General features: G+C 32.0%; 1 protein-coding gene across 4 annotated transcripts in view; it reads left to right on the plus strand.

Annotated features, from left to right (window-relative positions):
* Positions 1 to 22698, plus strand: part of LOC127720634 (heat shock 70 kDa protein 12B-like) — a 61217-nt gene that overhangs the window by 32837 nt on the left and 5682 nt on the right. Inside the window, exons 1-2 of one of the 4 annotated variants that reach the window (XM_052227328.1) lie at positions 18349 to 18403; positions 19139 to 19462. The exons of 2 other annotated variants lie outside the window; for them this stretch is intronic. In XM_052227328.1, the coding sequence (XP_052083288.1) occupies positions 19157 to 19462 (306 nt within the window). In that variant the 5' untranslated portion in view covers positions 18349 to 18403; positions 19139 to 19156. Of the gene's footprint in view, positions 1 to 18348; positions 18465 to 19138; positions 19463 to 22698 lie in introns of those variants that run through there. One more of the 4 variants, XM_052227330.1, reaches the window with a different exon arrangement.

Consider the following 22698-nt stretch of genomic DNA (forward strand, 5'->3'; position numbering starts at 1 on the left):
AAAACAAATCAATTAAGAAAACTAACGGCCTAATTCATAACAAAACTATTTACGAAAAACAAATATGACAGACATGAACCAACGACAAAAACACTGAACTACAGGCTATATATAGTTGAATTCTGTGATTCTTTGTTTTTTTACGTCATGCCGGCTAACAAATTGGACCTCGTTATTTTAGTAGTATAGATATGCGTTACCCATATATGTAGCTCCATAAGGGCGGATGCTCCGGTCCCCTTAATCCGCTTCTGTAGATAATGCCCTTCTTATCATTGATATAATTGTAAACTATTGTAATACTTTCGGTTTCGAGCCAGATTTTAATCATTTGACTTAAAACGCAACTTGATTTATCCAAAGAATAAGTATCACTAACTTCTTAAAAGACGGAATCCGTAGAAACAAATGCATGCCCACTGTAATTCAGAAAAGGACAATTCAGTGCAGTGAATTGTATCCTCACATATAATGTTCATTAATGTATTCAACAGATAAGTAAGATCATGCTACCTAATGACAGTATGTGAACAAGCTATCATATATTGTAAGGGCAAAAAAATATAGGCTATATTAGACTATGATTTTATAGTTTGTTCTTATGTTGTATTGTTATACCACTTTCCTAGCTTATTCATATATATATACCTACAATATATAACACAATACCGTGAATACAATAGATTTATTTCAATCAAAATCCCTCAGGGGGCAATGATTCAATCACAAGCCAGATATCCCTCAGGGGGCAATGATTCAATCACAAGCTAGATATCCCTCAGGGGTCAGTGATTCAATCACAAGCCAGATATCCCTCAGGAGTCAATGATTCAATCACAAGCCAGATATCCCTCATGGGTCAGTGATTCAATCACAAGCCAGATATGTCAACATATAAGCAATACAGTACAAAGCGTATAATGTATATTACCGATGTAATAAAAAGCATAATAAAAAGACAGTTTGAAATCTTTAGTTGTCTGCATGTGAGTTGTAGACTGTTTCTGAACCGGACAACATTTTGGATTTGGCATTCGTCAAGCGTCAATTAAGAATTGTATGCTTCTTTTTGTAAATTTATTGGATGTAAAAGCGTTGACCGAAGTACATTTTGTATGAAGCGTGTAGCGCTTCATTCTAAAAATATGCCCACGGTCAACGCTTTTACAACCCTATAAAATTACTAAAAAAAGCATTCAATACTTATAATTACATTCTTTTGCTAGGACCATGAAAACACGATTTCTATCAAGTTTTTCTTTTTTTTACTTGTGCACTTTACTGTGGAAGCTCGTGTCATCATGAATGTTACATTTCATTTTGAAATGAAGGTTAATTTCAGAATGACGCGATATTGCTGTTAGCCAATCAAAATAACGTATTATAATGAAACATACATGTAATGTAATTATTGTGATATGATAATGAATATGACATATGAAATATGATATGCATATATGTATAACATAGATAAACACGAATAAAAATAATAAACACAAAGAAATATTACATGCGTTGACATATGCGGTATTGCCACCCCTATGGAAGGCTAACGTTTGGTTCTACTGATTTCTTAAAGACAGAGAAGAAACTGTCATGAAATAGAAGGTCCTTGATAATTCTAGTTGCTAATGAAAGAAATATTCGGGAATATAATTTCCAATGGTAGACATATAACGGTATTAATTCTTAACGGAATATAGGATAAAGGATATTTATTTCCAAAATGAGCAAGCATTATAGCAAAGCCGGGGAACGGAACTTCTGTTAGGAGGAACAAATATACATTGGCAACACCAGGGGCGATGATAAAGAGTTATACAAGAACGCTTTTACTCGTTTTTAAACCAGCAAAGCAGGTAGTTGATTTAATGAAAAGGGACCTTTAATCTTGAAGTCCATAAAAACTGACAAAATCAAACGTTAGATTTATAAACCAAAGGAACGATTGGAAAACAACTGTCATTTTCCGGAATTGGCACAGACATTTTAAGTAAATTATGTATTGAACCTGGTTTTATAGCTAACTAAACCTCCCACGTTGTTTATAGTTCCGTTATATATATATATTGACAAAATTAATTTAGCATCCCAAATGACATAAAAGGTTAATGTGACAATAATTAGGATCCAGCAGCCAAAACTGTGTGCCAAAACATATATAAGTGATATATATGTATATAAAAAAGAGTAGTCTTATCAAAGCATTTTAATTATTCTTGTTAAAGCGGTATTCATTTTAGATTTGAATGGCGATGATGCACTGTATATAAATTGATATTTACCAGTATTTTTCTATGCCGTACATGTATATAAATGAGAATGTTTGTATTTTTTTTTTTTTATAAAAAGTTACGCATGGAATAAAGAAATGGTAATGTTAAATATAACTGCTTGCATAAAAAAGTTAAAGGTGCTCTCGAAACTTCCTGTGGTCCGTTACAAAAATTACCAAGACACAATGTTACACAGACGAGATGTTCGTTGTAGAATGCTCACCGAGAAGAATTGTTTGGTGCAATCCCTTTAAGTCTGTCTATTTGAGAATATGAGAAGGAATGTCCATTACTGCAATCACGAATGTAACTCGCAAACGAATCTGAAAATAAGATTTAAAAAAAATGTGTCAATAGAGAAAATGATTGATTGAATAATTATTGTTTACGTCTAGCGGCAAATATTACATACAAATACGGATTGAAAAGTCTTTCGTTTGACCAAAACGGACAGTAAGCTAAAAAGGAACACACTGTGATGAAGACATTGTGTCACTAGAAAATAAAAGAAAAGACAGCAAAGAAGTTATGCATTGTTTCTTGCAACTTTTTCTGTTAACGGGCATATATTTAATAACTGTCGCTTATATCATTCAAAACGATAAAACCAAAAATAAGCAACAGAAGACGTTAGTAACGACCACTTTTTAGAAGAATTGACAGAGATGGAAAGCCAGAACCTACGACTCCCTTTACTGACTAATTCAGTTGAAATTTAAATGATGCAATTTAAATATTAACTCACGATAACCAGGGGTTCGACTTATGTCAACACTCGATCATTTCATCCGTTGATATAACTATTTATATAAGAAACGAAGAGGTTCACAAAATGGCTGAGATGAAATGGCTTTTTCGCGATGAACAAAAAGGATGATATGAAAATAGATACAACTAGAGAAACTGATTAATTGTTAGGTAATTGCTAACGTCTAGCTGTGAATACTACATGCAAATACGATTTGAAACATCTTTGGTTTGACCTATCCGGGGATCAAACCACGACCTCGATCTCGCAATCGAGGCGAGCTTGCTTAAATTTAAAACATGTCACCTATATATATATATATATATATATCATTCAAAACAATAAACATGCAATGGCTAAAAGAAGACAACAGGACCGACCACTTTTTAGATGGAAAGCTGGAACCTATGACTCACTAAACTCACTTAATCGGTTGAATTCTAAATGATGCAATTCAAATATTAACTCATGTAACAGAGGAACAACTTATATCAACACTCGATTAATGCCAAGTTCTTCGGTTGATATAACTATTAGTTGTAAGATACGAAGAGGTTCTCAAAATGGGAGGGAGCGTAAATGGCTTTTTCACGATGAACAAAAAATTGAAAAATAGCTTGCACGTTGCTTTTTCACCAGTTTGCACGAAATATGACGAATAATGAGCTTGATAAATTGAAAACACGTTGCATGAAATTTACCCTCTTGGACCAAGTTTACCTGAAAAATAGCTTACACGTTGCTTTTTCACCAGTTTGCACTAAATATGACGAATAATGAGCTTGATAAATTGAAAACACGTTGCATGAAATTTACCCTCTTGGACCAAGTTTACCTGAAAAATAGCTTACACGTTGCTTTTTCACCAGTTTGCACGAAATATGACGAATAATGAGCTTGATGCACGAAAGCACGTACGTGAAATGAAAATTGAAATCACGTTGCATGAAATTTATCCTTTAGAGTCAAGTCCAAGTAATCTGTTGTCACTATCAAAGTTTTTCATCAAAACTTGGCCAAATAAAACTTTTAACAAGGTAAACTAGGTCTAAGTCATCGGTTATCACTATCAAAGTTTTCAATAAAAAATTATGTACCGTGATCGGGTAATTTCCATCCGAGTTCATCAAAGTATCAAGAAAAATAGGATGACATTTTATTCCATCCAAGCCCGTCATGTCACTATATCAAAAATCCATCGAATACTTTGACCAAGAAAACTTGTACAAGAAAACTTTGATAGTGACAACGGGCCTTTATGCTCAACCCGAAATTTGGATAGACAAGAATATAAGACGTTTAATACAAAAAAAAAGAAAGAAAAAGAGCCTAACAAGTTTCATAAATTTTTACACCATAAACAATTCAGGATATGTCTTAAGTAACCATCATATTTTATAAAATCTACCCGACTATGATTTTGTTTATGTATTATAGAGCAAATAATATTTTGACATAGGGAACCAATTTTCGGAAAGCATCTTATACCTTTATATAAATATTCTTTGAAATCCTATCACAAAAAGATGTTTCTCAATTTTTTTTTACTTCAAATTTGACACTCGGAATCAATTTGGAATACCATAGTGTACCGATATATCAATTATATTGCAACTTAGAAAAGAGATAATTAACTAATTCTTATCCACAACTCCCCCCCCCCCCCCCCCCCCCAAAAAAAAAAAAGAAGTTCAAAAGAAATAAACTGTTGACACCAGGAATCAGTTTTGAGTAGAATGTTATACCAAAGAATCAGTTTTCATAGAAATTCCAGCACAAAAGATGCATGCTCCTCAAATTTTGTGATTTCGAACAAAAAACTAAGTTTTCCCTAAATTTCACCAACAAATTATATGCACATCTACATATGATGATAGCACATGTGAAATTCCATTGCATTTGTCCCCTACCTACGCTTTTGAAGTTTCTGCGTTAACAAAAAATGTTGAATGGTGCCCTTTTTAAACGACATGTGTCTAGCAAAGTCGGATTTTCTTGTAAACAGTTAAACTATCATTAGGTATTATTAGGCAGGGATTAGAAACAGAATCAAAATACTTACATTTAGTTGTGATTTTCTCTATCATGCAATAACTTTCATTTTCAGAACAATTTTTAACAAAACCTTTCATATGTAGTTTGCTGTCAATCAACTTTCTATTATCCTCTGCGCATGTTTGGTCGTTCTGTTTACTCAAGGAACAGGCATAACAAGAGAGGCAACCTGCAGAAAGAAAGATGCAAATTTTCTGAGTCCGGATTTGTTTCTAAAATTACAATATTGCATATAAATTACTTGTATCTAAAAATCATTTCATTCAACTGAAGTTCAAATCAAACTTTAATATCATTCAAACTCCGACATTAACATACGCAACCCATACATATAAAACATGACACATATGATACTAATAAAAAAATAAGGAGATGAGCTATGATTGCCAATGGGACAACTATCCCTTAAAGTTCAAATAAAGTGGATGTAAGCAATTATAGGCAACCGTACGGCATTCAACAATGAGAAAACCCATCCCGTATAGTCGGCTATAAAAGGTCCCGACATGAAAAATATGAAACAATTTAATTGAGAAAACTAACGGCCTAATTTATAACAAAACAATTAACGAAAAACAAATATGACAGACATGAGCATATATATGATTTATATATTTACACCATTCAAAATTGACATATATTTGCATTTTTCATTATTAAGCCTCAGAACTGTGAAATAAAGAAAAAAGAAGCATCAAGGTTTAAGCGGATCCAATCTTTCTGTGATTTTTTAAAATTGAATTACAATATTTTGGCATCAAATAATTCATGAAATAACTATTTTAAAAGATACGCGTTTCCGAACTGAGGAAACCTCAAAACCTAAGTGGTCGGTATCGTGAAAAAGAAGTCTGAAAATTATGATATACCCGTGTGACAAAATGGAATTGCCAGTGTCTGATATAATTTGTCTCTTGTACTTATTATTAAACCTTTATGTTACAAATTAAAAAGCAAAACAAATATGACAAACATTTCTACATGTATTTGATTCAAATAAGAGATCCAAAAATACAATCATAGAACTAATTTTTCATAATTTTGTTTTTATTATTTTTAGACCACATGTAAGAATATCAATTTTTAAAGAAAACATTCACGGAACTTATTTCGATACACCCACCCCTTAAAATTGAAAGTTTACAACAAGGATTTGTATCGTAAATAAAAGTATTGGTCTAAGAAAATGTCAGACATCGGACAATGAAAAAAAAAAGTTAATAAAAAAGATGTTACAGTGATATCAAATTAATAAAATAATTATCTAAAAAAAACGTTACCTGCTGATGAAACAAATGCAAACAAAAGTATTACTAACAATACAAATTGAAAATCAGCCATAATGAAACAGAATCCAAATTTTCGAAATTATTCCAAATTTCCAATCACTTCAATGTGACAAACCATTAGACAGCCAATTCTAATTTATGAAATTGATTCCCGACTTTTGAATTACATATTTTAATTGTTAAACTGTTTATTTGGAAGTTAATATAACCTTTTAACCAACAAGATTAAAGTGATATTACCTATGAAGATATTATTTGCCGACGCATTTTAGAATGTTGATAAATATTGATAATAATTTAGACAAGTTTGTGTTTCTAACAACCAAGTTACCGCCCTTGTCAATACAGGGACGCCTTCTGACGTGAAAAGGTGTAATATCTATAAAACATATATGTACAATGTATTATATATTTAAAGAGCATTAAACTACACCCAAAATAAGTAAACAATATTTATCATCAGTATCAATGTAAAATGGTGACTAACTCTCGTCGGACGCGTTTTTGTTTTTTAAGATCACGTCAGAGAGCGTGACATGCACTCGCTCTTCACGTGACAATTAATCTAACGTTCTCATTCCGACCGGATGTGGAAACACGGGCGATCCCCTGGCGTACAAAATTATAATTTTTGATGAGTTTCTTTTTTAAGCATTGTGTTTACAGTCGGAAGGAAGCAGTTCAGGTGACCATATTCCCGGGGGGCTATACCCAACCCAAACCTTGGTGTCTTGTATTGTAGTGTCAAATATTTCATGCAGATTTCTTTGTAAAATGGAAATAAAATATTTGGCTATATTTTGAATTATTGCATTCATCATATGCTTACCCCTTAAAGTTTTGAACGCACGTAAGAGGTCCCGAATAAAACGACTGTTGCACGCAAGCAAACGAGAGATTGTATTTTTATTTTTAGTTAATATTGAGGTATATTGTCCTTCTTACTTGGCTGGTGTACTTTGACAACGTTGCTGCCGCTCTTTGTCGTTTGTTTGGCCTTTTCTCATGTTCCGGCTTTTAGTAGCACCCATTTTTATTTTTTGTTGTTTATAAAATCTTTTTATTTATTTAAGCTATATTTATTTTTATTTATTTTTATAATGTAAACTACCAATTATTATTCATCAATTTATTTATTCATTTTTTTTTAATCAAATCATTGTTCGTTTTACTTATTATTTTTGATTTTACAATATTTAAGTTATGTTTTTTATTTGGCTCTCAAAATTATAATAATAACCATGAGGAAAAAATAAATTATTCAAATGTCCAACCAGGTGTAAGCCAGGGCCCACCGTGCGAGACCCTCATGGGTATTCAAGGTCGTTAAAAAACCCCTCGTAATATTGTCTTTCGCAGTATATCATATTCCACTCGCCAGCTCGTACAAATTGATATACTGTTCGGGACTATATAGTCCTCAATTGTCTTGTCGAAACTGCATTTAATATTTGGAGAGAAAAAGAAAAGAAAATGAGTGTACAAAATTTCCTTCTACAAAGAAAATTAATCTTTAGTTCAAATTCACTAGTGGACGCTTTGGATACTGTTATCCTGAAAACAAGGAGATGTAATTGAGAAAAAAATATTACACAGAGAACGCATGACGTGGATGTAAACAATTACACATTACGGCTTTCAACATGTGCCAAACCCAATCGGCGGATCCAGGGGTGGAGGGGGAGGGGGTTGGAACACCACCTTTTTTTAGATTTTTTTTTTAATTTGTTGATCGTTTCATTGTGTTCCGAGGGTTAGAAAAGCCCCTCCCCCTTTCAAAATGATTGGATCCGCGCCGGAAGCTATACATTATATATATACAAATGTGGCATTGAAGGCCCGTAGAAAACTGACGGCCGAATTTATACAAGGAATAATATTAAAAAATGGCAGACTGCAACCACCGAGAATAATAGGTGCAAGACTGAGGACAGGAACAAAATGTGCGGGGATCAGTATGCGCTTGAGCGCTCAATCCTCTCCTTACCTGGGACAGTGGTGTTGGCTACCATCATTATCTGGTCTAAATCTATTAACAGTACATCCCTTTTAATATAGTGTGTAAAGTTTGTAAGATTTTAGATGATGAGGAACACTTTTTCCTTCATTTCCAAATCAGCAGTAATATTAGAAATCCCCTATAAATGCAATTAAAACCCATTATCTTAATTTAACTAGCCTGACTCAAACTCTAAACTTAAGAAAAACTATTTTAGATCTCAATAAAGATTTTGATTAATGTTATGGGCTATATAAAGAAATCAAGCCATGTAGTAGCGAAAATGAGGTCCACATTGGTCAATTGTCTCTAAACTTATATATTATCAACTTGACTGGTTTAGAACTTTTTTCGTGTGTTGTATGTTTCTTATGCTCATTTAACCCGTCAGGGTTTTACTTTTTGCAATAAAGTTATTAAATGATATACATTTACACTTGTTCATCTTTTGCTTTAAAAAAAAAAACTCTTGGTCCCGAACCTTTCCAATAACAATAAGCTAAAACAAAAGCGCTCTTAAAATCCTTTACAAGAGCCTTTCCGATAAAGGGAAACTAAAATAAATTCGCCTTTAAATCTATTGGCCTCGAGCCTTTCCGATAAATAGAAGCTAAAACAAAATCGCCTTTTAAAACATTTTGATATGCTTCATCTGGATATTTTAAAAAATAAACTATTTGTTACGGATTTGTGCTTTAACTAATATACAATAATGTGTTCCTTTGACATTAATAAGTAAGGAGATAGCATGGAAACACAAAATATAAGAAAAGCAATAAGACTTCAATCAAAATAAAAAAAAAAAAAAACATTAAGACTTTCAATCAAAATATAAAGAAAGCAATAAGACTTTTAATCAAAATATAAAAAAGCAATAATTTCCTCTATTCTCAATTTAATTTGGCTTTTTATTCTGCACTTTTTGCCCATTATTCTCTTATTCTGTAAACCCCATTCAGACCCTCTTAAAGAGAAGCTCATCTTTAAAATAAAGCCCACGGTTGATACTGCCAATACACAGACTGCATTTAAATGTTAAGTACATGTAATGACGTATATGTTAGAGGGGGATGACACGGGATGCTCATTTGCAAAATCCCGCTTTTTTGTAAGTTTTTACCACTTCCCGCTGTTTTCTCTTTCTTTTTCCAAGATTCCCCTTCTTTACCCCCTATATCCATTTCTTTTTTACCAATATCCCCCACATTCTTTTTACCCCCTATATCTCACATCCTTTTTATCCCACATCCCATTTTTTGACTCCCAATATCCCACATCCTAAATGCGTATCATCACCCTCATCTTATACAGTATACATGTATAGATTGATTCGTACAATTACAGAAACGTTCCTACTTGAAGATAACATTTCTTAAAAAAAACTTTCTTTTAAAAGAAACATTCCAAAGTAAACTTTTAGAATCTTATTCATTTGCCTACGCAATTATAAAGTAGACGAACACACTTGAGTAACAAGAAAATTTTAAGTCATTACAATGTTTATTTAGGAATTTTTATAATTTTTATTTGATATAATTTATCAAGGAAGTACAAATCTACTTGTTTGTCTTTACGCAATAACGAGAAGCTAAAAGTTTTTGATCTGCCACACGTACGACTGTCGTTTTGTTCGGTATATCAAGAAATATCGTACATTTTCGTCTATTTTCCATCAACATTACATTTAGGAAAGGTGTTTGTTATCCTGAAAGACTTAAACACATTTGAACTAGTCTTCGAACAAGAAAAACACCTTAATCAATTAAAATTCAAACTATTTAAAGAAAAAGGAAATATACAACAAATTAACGCGATACTACAAAATTCAAGTACCCAAAAAGGGCATCTAGAGATCACCTTACAGTTTTTAACGATTGATACCCTTTGGATTACATGATTAATTTAAATCCATTAAACTACAATGGTGCATTTAAGACCATCAGTGTTTTCAGTATATAAACCAAGTAATTGTACAAAAGTATGAATGCAAACTGTCTAGTAAATTGAATATTTTGACAAGCTGTTCTGTATGTGTAGGTCTAAAATGTCGCTTCCCCGATAAATATGGCAAGCTGTTTTGCTATTTATTCTTACTTCAAGATATCTCATATAATACATAAGATGTTTCATATAATATATAAAATATCTTATATAATCTAGTTTCAATAAGATATCTTATAAACTTTATATCTTATATCTTATAAAGTTTAATAGATATCTTATACATATTTTTTATATAAGATATCTTATAAACATTTTTTTATAAGATATCTTAAATAGTGTATGAGATAACTTATATAGTTTATAAGATATCTGATATACTATATAAGATATCTTATAAAGAAAATTATATGAGATATCTTATAAATTATATGATGTCTTATAAACTATATAAGATATCTTATAAGATATCTTATAAACTATATAACGTTTATAAGATATCTTGAAGTTAGAATAAATAGTAAAACGGCTTGCCATAGCTAGATAAAGGTTATTCAATGAACGTGTGTAGTACGTACTGCTATCGGTATCAACCATTTGCATTTCTAATAAGGGTAATGAGGGTAAGAATAGCTTTAAACGTCATGAACCCCCCCCCCCCCCCTACCACTACCGTCCCCACTAATACACTATCGTAAGCGTCAGATGATAAGTACAAAAAAACCCACGACGACGAACAGCACACGAGTGTCTGGATGGGGCTTACAGAATAGAGAATAATGGACCAATACTACACAAAAATGGGCCAAAAAAATAAAGAATAGAGAAAAATAGGCCAAAATCTAAAGAATAGTAAGAGAATAATGGGTTGCTAATATATAAAGAATCGAGAATAATGAGCAACATTTTTAAAGAATAGAAAAATTGACTAAAAAAATTAAAGAATTCCAAATTGAAGACTGCCCATCCAGACGCTCACACATGGTCCGGATAGCCAAACATGATAGAGGTACAGCATGTGGCCCGAGAACACAGTTATTTCCGTGGTGCATTTCTTTTAGACAATAAATTTGAATTAAAAAAATCGCACCTGCTCTATCTCAAAAATATTTTTTCACAGTGTAGTGTACTAGTTTTCGGACAAAGTATATCAAATTTATAGAAAAGTCTACCAGATCTAACTCAAAATATGGATAATTCTATGTTAACGTTGTCTTAAATTCAGTTTGACAGCTTCAGACATACTATACAATTTAAAGATCTATTACACGTAGATAAATCTATAAAGATAAACTTCTTATAAAGTATTGGATGAAGATTACTTTTAAGAAACAATTATTTCTACCTTTTTTTAACATTCACTTTCTCACACCCTACATTTTTACTCCCTTAACCCACATACCCACTTGCTTTACCCCCTATATCCCTAATCCCTCATTCCAAAAGCTTGTGTTGTTCCCCTCACATCAGTAGACCGAGAATAAAAAGTTATGTGTATCTAAATATATCTAACTGACTTTATAAAAAATGTATGAATCCTTTAATATCCCGGCATACAATTTATTTTGTATTGGCTACGCCACATAGTATAACCAATCCAGTCATGTTTATTTCTTCGTGATTTATTTGTAAAACAAAATGTATCAACAATTTTACAAGCAGTTATCCCTCTTCTGTCAAATTTTTCGTTTTGCCGTTAGCTATTTTATTTTATTTTTATTCTTATTATCTTCATATCACTTCACGAATAGTACTTACAATCATCGTGAAACAATTGGGCATTGATAAGACAACCTTTACATCCTTACTTCCGGATAACTACTCTTTCTCTTGACTCTATATAAGAAGATGTGGTATGAGTGCTAATGAGACAACTCTCCATCCAAGTCACAATATGTAAAAGTAAACCATTATAGGTCAAAGTACGGCCATCAACACAGAGCATTGGCTCAAACAGCAAGCTATAAAGGGCCCAAACAATGACTAGTGTAAAACCATTCAAACAGGAAAACTAACGGTCTAGTCTATATAAAAAACGAGAAACGAGAAACACTTATGAACCACGCCAACAAACGACAACCACTGAACAACAGGTTCCTGACTTAGGACAGGTGCAAACTAATGCAGCTGGTTTAAACGTATTAACAGGCGCTAACCTTCACCCTAACCTGAAATAGTAGTGTAACATTACAACATAGAAAGACACACTATAAAATATCAATTGAAATGGCTTAACTCAATCAAAAGACATATTAACAAAAACACGGTAAACATACCTTGAACGAATAAATTTGATCTATGACACAATGTAAATACAAAATTGATTTAAAAAAGGGGGGGGGGGGGGTGATATGTACAACAAAATCAGAAAGACAACTATGACCTTGGACAAAATGCCGTTAAATAAAATACTGTCTAGTTTTGAATACCAATGAGCGACGGATCCGGGGGTTTTTAAAGAGGGCGTACGCTCCCTTTTGATCACAAACAAGCTCATGTTTCTCACGATTTGTATGATCTCTAGCATAAAATCGCCCAAGAAATGTTTTGCCTCGCTCCGGTCGACGACATATTTTCCTGGAATTACGTCCCTTTTTAAAAAATCCTGGATCCGCTCCTGCCGATGTTATTTCACCACTGAATGAGATACACATTTCACATTTTGCTCTTCGTCGGTGAAAAAATACCACTGAAATAAAAACAAAAAAACAAAAAACAAAAAAAACAACCTGTGCTTATTTAGATTAATCAAAATATTGTCATGTTTTTTTTTCCAGAGAGGTCGGGTGCAAAAAGTAAAATAACAAAAATACCGAACTCCGAGGAAAATTCTAAACGGAAAGTCCCTAAGCAAAGGGCAAAATCAAAAGCTCAAACACATCAAACGAATCGATAACAACTACAAAATATATCATATTCCTGACTTCACTACAAAAGTCAAAAAGTCTGAAAAGACCAGTTTTTGTCTGAATTTGCATGAATTTTTACTCGACATTCTTAATTTGTCTGAATAATTTTTAAAAATTCTTGACATAGTATGAATTTGTCTAATAAGGTTCTTGATTTTTCTTGACAAGTGTCTTGACAGTATGAACATTGTCTTAAAATTTCTCGACACTTCCTGTATCATCTGATAAGAGTCTGGATTAGTCTCGACCAATTCTTGACTGTCTTAAATTTGTCTCGATCTGTCTTGACATATTCTTGACATTCTTAATAATGTCTGAATATGTCTCGACATATTCTTGACATTCTAAATAATGTCTGAATATGTCTCGACACATTCTTGACAGTCTTAAATATGTCTTGACACTATCTCAACAGTATAAATTTCGCCTGAAATGTGAACAGACTTATTCTGCACTGTTTATGACATTCTATTGCTGTTATATACTCCTTTTTATTATGGCTAAACTAAACTTTGAAGAATCAAGGATTAATTTGGTATATATAGTAAGATACCCTTTTGGTGCAACTAAGATGTAATACCCTGAATAATCCCCCATGTAGTTTAATTTTGATTTATTTTTATTAAACATTCAAGTAATTGTTTTCACTTGGAATATAAGTAGAAGGTATTGACAAACAGCAGTTAGATTTTTGCCGTTCGCAAAACTGCCAGTCAAATTTGCTTTACTAAAATAGGTGTCTTGTATCTCTTTTGGACCCCACAATTCATCTTTTTGGTTTGTGTAGCTAAAAAAAGAGGGGAGGGAGGGGGGCTTTCGTTTAGGTCAAAGAATTTGTTCCCATCTTGATTCAAAAACCTTATTCATTTTTTAGAACAACCCAAAAACATTTTTTATTCAAATTTGAGTGTTGAATTTTATAATTTTTTATCAAAAATAAATATTAATAAATAATAAAAAAACTCCTTCCTGAAAAGAAAAAAATGTTTAGATCTATATTATGCATGTTTGTTTGAGAACCATTTCTATAGAAATCATTGATGGGACCCATTATAAATACATTTTTTTTATTATTCCTGGAGTAGATAATAATTTTCTTTTAATCTTTGGGAATTATTCAATTTGTTTTTATGTTAAAATAATTAACTTCATAATTTTGATGAAGAAAATCCATTTCAATTCAATTTTTTTTCATCAAAATGATGATTTTCATTTTCATCTATCAACAAACTTTTTAAATTGTAGTGGCATGGTCGGTCAACTGATAAGTTGTATGGCTGATTACAGGTAAAGCAATAACTTCTATTTGACAGTTGCGTGTACTCTGGGGTGTGGAATACCTTAATTTTATGGGGAACATCCTGTCCATGTGTAATACTTAATATATTCCAACAGATGACATTACACAAATTTTTCTTCTGTTAAATGAATGATTTGTATATCATCATAATTTGCTATTTATATAAACCACATTTTGGTATAATAATTATTTACCATATCAACATTGAATATTATGAATGTAGAATGGAATATGTCTACATGCAGTATGATTGGTTTGAATCATTTAATTTATAAGATTTAGGAATCAAAATTCGTAATTATTTAAAAACCCACATTGAAATTGTTTTATATCAACACAACCACATTTGAATTATTTTATACTTTAGATTTCATAGCCATATTTGCATTTGTAAAAATATTTATATACCCAAATTTTCAATTATTTTACATGCCCAACTTTTATTTTTGTTGTAAAGAAGTGTAACTTGAAACAACAGTATATCATATAAAGAGAAATAAAGATTAAAGTTATATCATGAATATTGGTCATGATTTGTAAAACTCAGAACTGTCAAGTAAATTTAAGACACGATTCAAAATGTTCAGAATATGTCAAGCCATACTGAGAAAAAGTAAGAATGTCGAGAATATGTCGAGAAATTTCAAGACAGTATTCAAATGTCAAGAATTTGTCAAGAAATTTTAAGACCATATTCAGAATGTCGAGAATATGTCCAGTAAATTTCATACAAATTTAATATAAATGAGAATTTGTCAAGAAAAATTAAGACACAAGTCATACTTTTGGAGAATGTCGAGTAAAAGTTCATGCAAATTAAGACAAAAACTGGTCTTTTCAGACTTTTAGACTTTTGTAGTGCTTGGTACAGGCATTTTCTTATGTAGAAAATGGTGGATTAACTACTCCGCCATTCTCGCTACGTATATGCCGGGAAGTAACGATTGAAGTCGGATGTTAATGATGTGGCATGTTGTTCTCTCCAATATTGTTGGTTATTCATGTAATCTTTTTTTTTTTTATGTATTACTAAAAACTAAATTCATGTAAAATCAAAGAAACCCAACAGAACGGTTTGGAAGGGGAAAAATTCAAATCTGAAATATTTTGAAATGTGATTCGATATCGAGTCCAGCTTAGTTTAAATTCATTTATGTTGGCCTCCGTGAAATTTTCACACCATGTCCAAACTTAAGCAGATTTAAATCGCAACTGAACGCAAGAGTTCAAAACACCAATGGTGATCAATCAAATAACATATGATACCCCCTCGCCCACCCCAATGTGGGATATAGGGGGTAAAAAGGTGGGATGTTGGAAAAAGAAGGGAAAAAGAAGTGGGAAGTGGGAAAAAATTACAAAAAATGGGATGTAGGAATGAGCCCCCCCCCCCCCTCTAATCTAAGACAAACAACAGCGAACAACACGTTGTGGAGGCACAGCTTGTGGTGGGGTTAAATCAGTTTTACGTGCGTAAACACATGCATTTAGTTGTTAACGTCTGTGTCATTTGGTATCTTGTGAAGAGTTGTCTCATTGGCAATCATACCACATCTTCTTCTTTTTATTTATTCCAGTTAAGGTAGATAGGGGTCTAAATTAAAATCGAGATTTTTTATATAATTTGTCAAAATGTAGTTTATATCATGGTTGTTTTTCATAAATATAATAAAACGTATGGGTCACGGGACTTGTTATCAAGCTACAGGTTTTGCAAAATTGTCATATTTTGTATAGATTATAATGGAAAACCCAATTTTGTGTGATATAAAGGAAAATGAACGAGATAATTTAAAGATAAATTGTGAGAAGATAGTAACTGTAAGCTTAATAACGTTTTTGTAAAATTTGTTAATTATATTATGTTGATGACCTCATAGCAAAATCTAAAATAACATTGCAGAACTTAGGGAACGACCATTTTACTTCAAAGGGGGGAGGGGGTTATTGTTTTTTTTTACTAAAAAAATATTCTGATCCCCAATTTGATAAAAAAAATATTCTGGTCAAGCAGATGTCAAAAAAAAATTATTCTGAATCCAGATTTTCCCCATACCTTATAGTGTTTTAAAAATATCGAAAAAAATAATTTGATTGATAGCGGTGAAAAACTAACGAAAATTGATCGCGTATTGCGCGAAAAAAAATTTCTGAATCAGACAAAAAACCATAACCATAAGTTAAATGGTTGCTCCCTCATCACCTTCTTCATAGTTAATGACATTATTGTAATATAGAAAAAAGAATGGCGAAACTACAATGTCTTGAATTTCAGGCGCGTACAATCGGTCTTATATAATATAACAAATTCCCCTATTGAGTATTTTTTCTCATAAACGTTTATTCAAGAAGTCCAATAAAAAAGAAACATTTTATTTAAAGGATAATCTTTATTCAAATATAGAAAAAGAGGCGTGGGGCATTCCACATTGCAGTCCAACTACAACGAATAGACAAGATCTTCATCGACAACAAAACATGACTATACATATATAAAGCTTTACATTTTAAGGATCATTTTGAAAAGATGTGAGAAACCGTTTGAAAAATATTTTTGAATGTGTAAATTTGACTACTTTTCACTCTCTACACTTTTCGATGCCTATCACAAATGAAAAACATTCAGGTGGAAGCGGCCATACTTTTCTAACAGAAAGAAATAAACAAACAATTAAAGAAGAAGTAAACGAACAACATTTCTATTTGAAAAAAATAATCGATAAAAAGGTACAAACGCAGATGATTAAGACATTACTCCTCCCTTTCGTCCCCCCCCCAAAAAAAATTGGTAAATGTAAAAAGTGTATTAGCCTTATATAATTTTTGTAAACCACAACAATTTATATACAAGGCTATTCTGAATGAATTAAACTGCAAAGCGAAAACATTTTCCAATTTCATCAGTTATGAGATCGCTAGCTTTTTAGTAAAGCTATAACTTGTAAGGTTTCCTTTGTTCTTGAGAGTAAATAACACAACAGAACTTTAATATACTGAAAATAATTATGAATGCCTGATTTTGCTCTCGAAAGAATATCATTGGGTACAACTCAATAGGACAGTAACACTACAACACAAAGAAACACTAAGGGTCAATATACATAATGAAAACAATGCTTTAAAGTGTCAAGCTCTTACTGGTGCTAAATTTAGAAAAGTAATGCGAAAATCCACATTTAATTGTCCAAAATGTGACTTATACAGACTTTAACCCTAACACTGTCCTGGTATCCAATATTTTCGGAGGACTTAAATTTACTAATTATGTATGGTTGTCGCAGACAGATACAGTAACGAGTATAAGAATTATTGAAGGCATCTGGAAACAAAATAAATGCATCCAGATTTTCAAGCAAATTCAGATCTGAAATTTGTATTGTGATTAATTGGTCTGTGTAATTTGCTTTAGACATCTGGTTTGCAGAAAGTGGTAATTGCAATAAGATTAAGAATTTGTATATTAAACACAATGAAGAAACTTTGTAAATGCCCAAGTAGTAAATAAATAGTCAAACCTTAAAGAGGTAAATTCAAATGGTAGTATATACATTTTTCTATTTACAGCAAAATCCAACAATGCTTTTAATTGTCTTGTGTAAGAATCTAAACACAATATCATATTCAAAAAAAGGGTTTTTGAAAATCATCATTACCTTATTCCCAGTCAATTATTTCAAATCAAAAGCCAAAAATAACGGAAACATTTTTTCAGCTGTCTCGGGTTCACGTGTTGCTTTTTTTTTTTTTTAAATTAAATCAACATGTTTAAATATACACCCTCATTTCTACAAATAGTTTGAAATCAATCATCTTGAAACAGGTAAATATCATACGACGCAGGCGTATTCGATATATTTTCCTTTCTCAAAATGCCAGTGCTTATTTTGTAAGTTTGTAAGTGACAAAGTTTATTTGTTTTGATCCCTCAATATTTCAACGATAAATCGGTAAGTGGTCGCAAATAAATAAAAAAAGGAAATGTGCAGTTGAACAAGGTAGTATGAATATGGATACGATTTTTACTTTCGTTTTCGGGTAAGGGAGCTACCATTTGATTTTTATGGGGGGGCTAGGATGAAATTTGAAAAAAATAGGCAGTACAGGAGTTTTGAGTAATAAAAAGGGCAGGATGAGACAATTGCAAAAAAAAAGTCAGGATGACAATTTAGGTAAAAAAAAGTCAGGATAAACTTTAAAAAAAAAGGCAGGACCGAATAGAGTAAAAAATAAAAAGGCAGGACAGAGATTACAACTAAAAAAAATGCAGGACAAAATTTTTCATCCTACCCCCCCCCCCCCCCCCCCCCCATTAAAAATCAAATGGTAGCTCCCTAAGACGACAATTCTAACTTACATATGAATAATATTCTGACGCATATTCAATTAATTGCTAATACACTAAATGTTAATTTCTGTTGATTACTTGGCTTCAGCCATGTTTTTGAGATATGTATCGGTTACATGTATTTGAACCTGGAAATAAAATCAATATTTATATTTTAAATACTTTTATTTTCATGTGTGTTGTAAGGTTATTATCTTATTGGCGTATACACCAGATCGACTTTAATTTAACAACCAAACTAAGTTAATTTGTTCTGTCATTCATTTTTTCAAATAGCATCTGACTAAGGATAAAATGGATTCCAACCATCTTCTAGTTGCAGCGATAGATTTCGGAACCACATACTCTGGCTATGCTTTTTCAACGAGAAGTGATTTTGAGAAAGATCCTCTTAAAATTCGTGCCAATCAAGCATGGAATGCCGGTGGGAGACAGCTGCTTTCTTTAAAGACACCAACAGTAGTTTTACTTGACAAGAACAAGAAGTTTGTTTCATTCGGTTATGAAGCAGAAAACCAGTATTCTGACCTTTTGATGGACAACGAACATGAAGATTTCTACTACTTTCATCGATTTAAAATGAAACTTCATAAAAATATGGTATAGTAAATTTCATTGCTATCGCTTAAAGGTGAAATTCACACTATGTAAGACATGCAGTCATTCAATGATATTGATACTACTGTAACGGGTCTTTTTTTTTGTGTTATTTGGACCTATTCATTATTTTGGATCTATGTATCCGGGATCGTAATCCATCTTGCCCGTTAATATAGGGAACCAGCTATTGCATATATTTCACCATAAGCTCACTACTGTCTATATACTAGAAGCGAAGTCCGTTTAATGTTCACATGTTTAATCGTATAGATATTCATATAACAGTACATGTATAATATAAATATATGGGTTCACAATCATAATTTCCAATTCAACTTGTTACTTCAATCTCATCTATAAAACAACTTGTTACTTCAATCTCATCTATAAAACAACTTGTTACTTCAATCTCATCTATAAAACAACTTGTTACTTCAATCTCATCTATAAAACAACTTGTTACTTCAATCTCATCTATAATACAACTTGTTACTTCAATCTCATCTATAAAACAACTTGTTACTTCAATCTCATCTATAAAACAACTTGTTACTTCAATCTCATCTATAATACAACTTGTTACTTCAATCTCATCTATAAAACAACTTGTTACTTCAATCTCATCTATAAAACAACTTGTTACTTCAATCTCATCTATAAAACAACTTGTTACTTCAATCTCATCTATAAAACAACTTGTTACTTCAATCTCATCTATAATACAACTGACCAATATAAAGTTTATCACAAGCTCGTCATTAACATCTGTTCTTAATTTAGATTAAACATTACTTTATGGTCTTAGACTATTTTGATAAACTTATAAATGTTATTGCAAATCGAATGTGAAACTCATGTACCGTATAAACTGTCACATTAATCAAGATGAAAGATCATTAAACTGATTAAGTATTGACCATCAACTCTTTGATGTAATTGACCACGCCACAAAACAAGCAATCAAATAATTATCTTATTATGTGATGTTACACTACTGTCTAGCAAAGGGGGGACATGAGCGCTCACAAATATGTTTAACCCCGCCACATTCAATACATACCTTTCCCAAGTAAGTAAACAGCTTGTTATTCAGTAGCTGTCGTTGGTTTGCTGTGTGTCACAATGCAGAATGTGTATAATTGGTTATTGTTGAAGGACCTACAGTGACATATAGTTGGCACCAGCGCCTGTACTGTGCCCAGCGCCCTAGATCACTCGACCAAATAGGCTTTATAAAAATATAGCTTTCGTTAATCGTGTTGGTTAACACAGTTCATGATATATGAAACAAAATTCAAAAGTTCAATATTAGATATTTTCGCTTTTCCTATACTGCTATTTTCTTTGATTGTTTTCAATAGAAATGTATTTGTTAGTTTATCGCTTAGAATAGCTGAGCAGAAATGTTATCAACCAAACTTTAAGGTAAAAAGTTCCATTCAAAATATTTATCCTTTCTAAATCTCTCAAATATTTTCGAAGGAAATAGAATGTCTTATATAATTCATGTGACATTCTATGCCATGTTCAACCAATTTCTTAAATTTTCATTTATCCCACAAGATATTCGAAATAATTAACTTTTGTAGAACATGGTAGAGATATAAAATTAAGAAGATGTGGTATGATTGCCAAATCAGAGAACTCTCAACAAGAGAACAAATGACACAGAAATTAACAAATATAATAGGTCACCGTACGGCTTTCAACAATAATTAAAACCCACACCGCATAAAGTCAGCTATAAAAAGCCCCAAAATGACAAATGTAAAACAATTCAAGCGAGGAAACTAACGTTCTGATTATGTACAAAATAATGAACGAAAAACAAATATGATATACAGCAACGAACGACAACCATTGAATTGCAGAATGTGGCGGGGTTAAATACCTGAATAAGTTTTATCAATTTATCAATAGAATCATCTTTTTCAGAATCTTGTTTATCGAAATGGTTTACTTATCTGAAGTATTTTTGTATAGATGTTTATGATTATGATCAGAGAAATATTCTATGATTGATATTCTTACAATCAATGGTCAATTTGAGAGAAAGTAAGAAATTAAAATCCACTAGATATTAACTAACGTATTATCTGCAGTTTTGTTTTCACGTTACTGAAACATTTCTGACAATTCTTTCTCGTTGAACATGGATCAAATACTCCAGAAACTTTCGTCGAAATATTTTTATATGTTTGAATAGGAGGGTACCCAAAAATTTACATTGTTTCAACCTGTAATTTAAAAGAGGGGCGAAAGATACCAGAGGAACATTCAAACTCATAAGTCGAAAATAGACTGACAACGCCATGGCTAAAAAAGAAAAAGACAAATAGACAAAAAATGAGAAAAAACACAGCATAGAAAACTAAAGACTAAGCAACACGAACTTCACCAAAAACTGGGGGTGATCTGAGGTGCTCCAGAAGGGGAAGCAGACCCTGCTCCATATGTGGTACCCGTCGTGTTGCTCATGTTAGTACAAACCCGGTAACAATTCTTATTCGGTAGCATTGACGCCTACTTAGTTTTTTATTCTATGTCTTTAACGTTGTCGTTGTCATTATCATCATTTTTACGGTTAGCATAGTGTCTTTTACTGTTTTTCAAGTGAATCGGTCCCCTTTTTTTGAAGTGTTGATTCAAATTGATTAACTATCATTTCGAAAGTTTATTAGTTAATGATTCATGATTACTCAATTTATTTTCAATGATATACAAATTTTTAGCACACATGACGCAAAATGTCTTTGTTACAGCATCCAAGTTTTTCTGCCTTTATAACTGTTTTATTTTTAAATTGCATTACTGCAACTAGTGAAAGACACCTGTATACACATAGTCATAATTCAGTTATGAAGCAGAATACCAGTATTCCGAAAAAAACAGCAACCAAACAAACTTATACGCAACTACATATTTTCAAATCAACCCTTTACAATTTAATGTCCATTTCATAATCTAATAATGAGATCACCCCCAGTTTTTGGTGGGGTTCGAGTTGCTTAGACTTTAGTTTTCTATGTTGTGTCATCTGTACTATTATTTGTCTGTTTGTCTTTTTATTTTTGGCCATGGCGTTGTCGGTTTGTTTTCGATCTATGAGTTTGAATGTCCCTCTGGTATCTTTCGTCCCTCTTCTCTAATAAGATTGCACGCAGAATCATTATACAAAAACGGTCATTAGGAGTATACGACTACGGTCATGTTTAATATGCTGTTGTGCCTGTCAA

The sequence above is a fragment of the Mytilus californianus genome, unplaced genomic scaffold (assembly GCF_021869535.1).
Source record: "Mytilus californianus isolate M0D057914Y unplaced genomic scaffold, xbMytCali1.0.p SCAF_11, whole genome shotgun sequence".
Classification (NCBI taxonomy): domain Eukaryota; kingdom Metazoa; phylum Mollusca; class Bivalvia; order Mytilida; family Mytilidae; genus Mytilus; species Mytilus californianus.